Source organism: Lathamus discolor, chromosome 1, assembly GCF_037157495.1.
Source record: "Lathamus discolor isolate bLatDis1 chromosome 1, bLatDis1.hap1, whole genome shotgun sequence".
NCBI lineage: Eukaryota > Metazoa > Chordata > Aves > Psittaciformes > Psittacidae > Lathamus > Lathamus discolor.
Window position 1 is genome coordinate 6,793,821 of NC_088884.1, and position 4,914 is coordinate 6,798,734.

A 4,914-nucleotide genomic window follows, 5' to 3' on the forward strand; every position below is an offset into this window, starting at 1 on the left:
AGAATGAGGTGAACCACTTAGATGGCATCTCATGGCTCTTTGCTGACCCAGAGATGGAGTGTCAGGTGACTGCCAGATAAAATGATGTTCTAGAAATCATACTTAATGCTGTCAGTCTGTGGTATCCACTTTGAGCTCAGTTTTCCACCAATACTGTTGGGAAGTATTTCCCATCCATAAAAGAGCAACATCAGCTTGGGTAAAGCAAACCTCACTACAAACCCTTCAGACTACAGAGGAGCAAGTTTTATTCCACACCGAACCAGAGGGTGAAGTGCCACAGCTGAAAATGCACCAGCACAGCGTCACTCACCATTTGTCACTCTAGGCTGGAGCTATAATAAGAGTGTCTTTGTATGGACACAACAGGCCAAATATGAGCTAATCACTAGAGTCTAATCCACAAAAATGTCTCTTCTTCCCAGGGGAGCCTGGTTTTCTCCAAGTCCTTCACCTTCCAGCCAGTTTCTTTGCTTTCTTCTTCTTTTTGGGGGAGCCAGGCCAGGGAAAGCCCCGTAACTCCAGGCAGGCAGCAGCATTGTGGCAGACGTAGTAAGCGTTGAGCATAGCATCTGGGCTGAGGATATCCACTTCCTTCACCACCTTCTGCTCTTTCTCACTGGTGCCTTTACCTTTGCCACGCTTGGGTTTGCTGCGTTTACCTGCCTGCAGAGAGAAAATGAGCACAGAAAGACTCCATTAACGCACATCTTTATTGTCTCACTTCTCAGTAGAGGATCCTATCTCATCCTGGAACAACTGTTCCCATTGCATGGGAGTCCTGACTCACAGTAATAGCTCAGAGCCCCTCACCACAGACTCCTGTACTTTGTGGCAATTTTATACACACTCACAAGTATCAATACACCTTCACCAAATCCTTATTTGCTCTATAGGCTGTAATAATGTTTAAAGGCATCAGACAGAGCTAATGAGTGTTCCCTTGTGCTTCTCTCTGGCTAAAAAAAGCACAGTGAAAATCATCCATTCTTCCCAATAGCTTTTGTAATTAATGCATTAAGATACAATCCTGATGCAAACTAAGCCTATGTTCATCCACTACTACATGTCTACTTGTGGCTCTGGATCATAAACCAGAAAAGCAGGTCTCCTTTCCACAGCTGTGGCCTTTGCAGGGCTCTGTGACACAGTTGCTCTGTGCCATGAGCAGTACCACAAATAGAAATAGCAGCTCTGCCACTCTATGTAGGAAGGTGTTGCCAAGATTCACCAAAGCCCTAAAGCAGGGCAAAAGAATGCTCCTGTTAACTCCAGGTGATTAGTGCTGGTGCCTGGAAGTCCAGCCTCTTGCCTCCAATAGGGATTTGCCAGAGCCCAATTCACTCCCTGGATTGTTCTCTCATCCATCCTGGACACTCCTCACAAGCCGCCCAGAGTGTGTTCATGTGGAAGATGCTGCTGCAGGTACTGAGCAACAGAAAGCAGCGTGAGGGACTTAAAGGGATCTCCCATTGTTGCTGTGATGGTGATGGCAACGGCAACACGGAGCCAGGAGGTGGGCAGCATCCCAGGAATGTTGAGGATGGAGCCACAGCCCAGAGAAAAGGCTGAACAGGAGTATTTACATACTGTAAGTGACTGGAAGTATTTGATCTCTGGTCCAACGTCAAGAGCACTTTCAATACACACCGAGTCACTCAATGCATCTGCCCAACTACTGCTGTTACTTGCCTTGTTTGCACACTGTAATTAAACAGATCCAAGCACTTCATTAGGAAGAATTAGCACAGACACAGCCAGAAAGGCCACAGGGAACTACCAGCTGGGAATGAACTAGGAGAAAGCCATACACATGGCATTTTTCATGGTATCAGTTGTAGCAAGTCCCTTACAGCTCACGAGAGTGCAAAAAGAGACAAACATTTGTGCTCTGAGCTATGAATACAGTCAGGGTAAAACCTTCAGATTCAGCCAGGACCACACTGTGAAGACATATGTACAGATAAGGAAACAAAGTCAAGATTTCCACATAAAACATGTTAAGAGCACTATCCACAAGAGGAAAAATGAAGACAGAAAATAGAGTGTGAGCTGAAGCAGAGGGCAGATTGTTTCCCAAACCTTCAGCCCTGCAGCCTGCAAACCACCTGAACCCAGACATGCATTGGAGAAGGTGACAAGCCTTTTTTGCAGACCTCAGTTGCATAGGATGTGTTGAATACTCCATGTGCTGGAATGTGCACACTTCACAGAGTAGATGCTTATGTCAGATGGTTCAGCCAGTCACCTGAATCACGCTCCCTGTTCATGGGCTTCCAGCAGGGCCTCTGGTGGATTCTGTCAGCACAGGGAGGCTCCTGCTCACAATTTGGTTGTAGCTCATCTTTCCAAAGAATAAAGGTGCTTACAGGTAAGGACAAACTGTCCAAGTCTGCAGGGAGAAGCAGGGAATGCCTTTTGCCTACAGCAGCCTCACTGCTCCTGCTGCCCCTCTGCAGCAGGTACCTCCAACCTCCAGGCTTGAAATACTCTGCCAGCAACTCCCTTGTCTTCCCTTTGCCATCTCTCATGGGATGTGGCATCTGTAAGCTGTAACCTGCAGTCAGCTCACACATGGGAGCAACAAACTAAGAGCAGGGGTTCAAGAAACACAGGAAACCAACAAGCTACGGCATCACACAGCCTGTCAGAAGTAACACCTTGTGGGTGTTCATGCACCTTCAGAGGTGCCAGAGCCAACTCGGTGCTACAGCTTCTTAAGGAAATCCAATTCCTTAAGGAATCCCAGTATTCCTTAAGGATTTGTCAGGCAGCCAGAGGATATGTGATGCTGAACAGAGCATGGTTCTTTTTCAGTGTATAGAGATGGTAGTCACACATATCAGACTTCTCACCCTGATCTCTTATGAGTTTTAAACTATAGCCCAGTGTGACATCTGAACACTCTTCAAAAGTACTGGGAAAGCCATGTGTGCGCAGCACCTTCATTCCCACACAAGCATTAGGATTTGAGGCTTTATGGGATTTGTGTTACATTTTACAGCCTGTAACCAAGAACAGGAAAAGCTACTCATTCAGTGCGTATTTGCACACAAAAGTGAATCTGGGCAGGTCAGTTTATGCCCTGCAGCCCTGGGAAGGAACCTTTTGGATGTTAATTTCCATTTCCTTAAAAAGCAGTATCAATACTCTTCAGAAGAATCAAACCTGCATTACCATGGCTAAGTCTTTACTGAGTGGTGGGACTCCGCATCAAGCTCTGAAGATGGATCCTGTAACACATATCATGCAGCAGGTTACATCCTGTACAAAGCACTGGTGTCATTCCTCTTAAACTTGAAAGAGGGGAAATAAAAACTATTTAAAGCTAGTCCTTACAACAGCAGGTCAAGGTGAGCCACGCCGTATCATCTGTGAAACCATAGCATCAGGGAACCGTTTGGGCTGAAGGGACCTTAAAGCTCATCCAGTCCCAACCCCTGCCACGGGCAGGGACACCTTCCACTGGAGCAGCTTGCTCCAAGCCCCTGTGTCCAACCTGGCCTTGAGCACTGCCAGGGATGGGGCAGCCACAGCTTCTCTGGGCACCCTGTGCCAGCGCCTCAGCACCCTCACAGGGAAGAGCTTCTGCCTAAGAGCTCATCTCAGTCTCCCCTCTGGCAGGTTCAAGCCATTCCCCTTGGCCTGTCCCTACAGGCCCTTGTCCCAAGCCCCTCTCCAGCTTTCCTGCAGCCCCTTCAGGCACTGGAGCTGCTCTGAGGTCTCCCCTTCAGGAGCCTTCTCTTGTCCAGGCTGCCCCAGCCCAGCTCTCCCAGCCTGGCTCCAGCACAGAGCTGCTCCAGCCCTCTAACTTTCAGATTCCAGAACTCTGAAGCTTTCCAAGGAAGCTCTTGAGATTTCCCCTAACAAAACACGACAGCACGAACAGAACACCCTGAACCTCAGCCCGGTGTCAGGACCTGCCGAAGCCCCAGGCTCAGGGCTGCTGCAGGCCCACCTCACCCACCGGCCCCATCCCTGCGGAACACCCCGTGTACCACAGGCAGGACCTTCCCTCCCTTCCACAGCCCCCACAGCCGCATCCTCCCCTTTGGGTGGTAAAGCTTCCCCCACGTTCAAACAGAACGAATCCCCCCCCGCCCCTCTCTCCCCTCAGGGCCGCGGCCATTGCGGCCCCCCCTCCGTTACCTCCCCGCGCCGCGTTGCCATGGCAACCACGCCCGGTTCCCCACGCAGCGGAAGGCAGGAAAGCCGTAGAGGGGCGGGGCCTGCCCCTGACGGACAGCCCCTCTTCCAATCAGCTGCCGCGCTGGGTGGAGGGGGCGGTGCTCGCCGTGACTGGCAGGAAAAGCGTGTCCGGGTCAGAGGGGAGCGGAGCCATGGGCGGCCGGGGCGTGAGTGGGGTGTTCGGGGAGCACCCTTGGGGGTCCCAGCCTGGTTTGGGTTGGAGGGGCCTTAAAGCTCCTCCAGCTCCAACCCCTGCCATGGCAGGGACACCTTCCACTAGAGCAGCTTGCTCCAAGCCCCTGTGTCCAACCTGGCCTTGAGCACTGCAGGGATGGGGCACAGGCCATGTTGACATCTCAGAGCCAGCCTGTGCTTCCTTTGAGAGCCGCGGGTGTGCACAACAAGCACTGGAAACAACACGTAGTAGGTTGGGGTGTTCTCAAGTAATGGCCATGCAGCAGTCAAAGTTCAGCTCTGTGGTTAGTGCTGGTGGTAGAGGGGTGGGAGGGAGGAAGCAGCTGAAAGGTTCATCCCGTTGCCCTTCGTCTTGTTTCAGATACATCTGTTTCACAACCAATGTATTAATGCTTATGAATACCCCTTTAATGGAAGCAGGCTTTGGAGAAGGATAGGGTATGGGTGTCCCGTCTGCATCCTGTGTCATAGGGAAGAAGCTCTTCCCTGTGAGGGTGCTGAGGCGCTGGCACAGGGTGCCCAGAGAAGCTG

General features: G+C 50.9%; 1 protein-coding gene across 3 annotated transcripts; it reads right to left on the bottom strand.

The window, feature by feature from the left end:
- Positions 1–224: 224 nt before the first annotated feature.
- On the bottom strand, positions 225–4,224 carry SMKR1 (small lysine rich protein 1). 3 transcript variants are annotated; one of them, XM_065664858.1, is made up of 3 exons: positions 4,150–4,197; positions 3,178–3,233; positions 225–666 (listed from the first exon to the last, which is right to left on the bottom strand). In XM_065664858.1, the coding sequence occupies exons 2-3, from the start codon at positions 3,178–3,180 to the stop codon at positions 451–453; spliced, it is 219 nt and encodes a 72-aa protein (XP_065520930.1). In that variant the 5' UTR covers positions 3,181–3,233; positions 4,150–4,197; the 3' UTR covers positions 225–450. The 3 variants fall into 3 exon arrangements, with proteins under 3 accessions (XP_065520930.1, XP_065520939.1, XP_065520923.1); XM_065664867.1 differs by lacking the exon at positions 4,150–4,197 and adding an exon at positions 3,340–3,357; XM_065664851.1 differs by lacking the exon at positions 3,178–3,233 and having other exon boundaries at positions 4,150–4,224.
- Between the last annotated feature and the right edge of the window lie 690 nt (positions 4,225–4,914).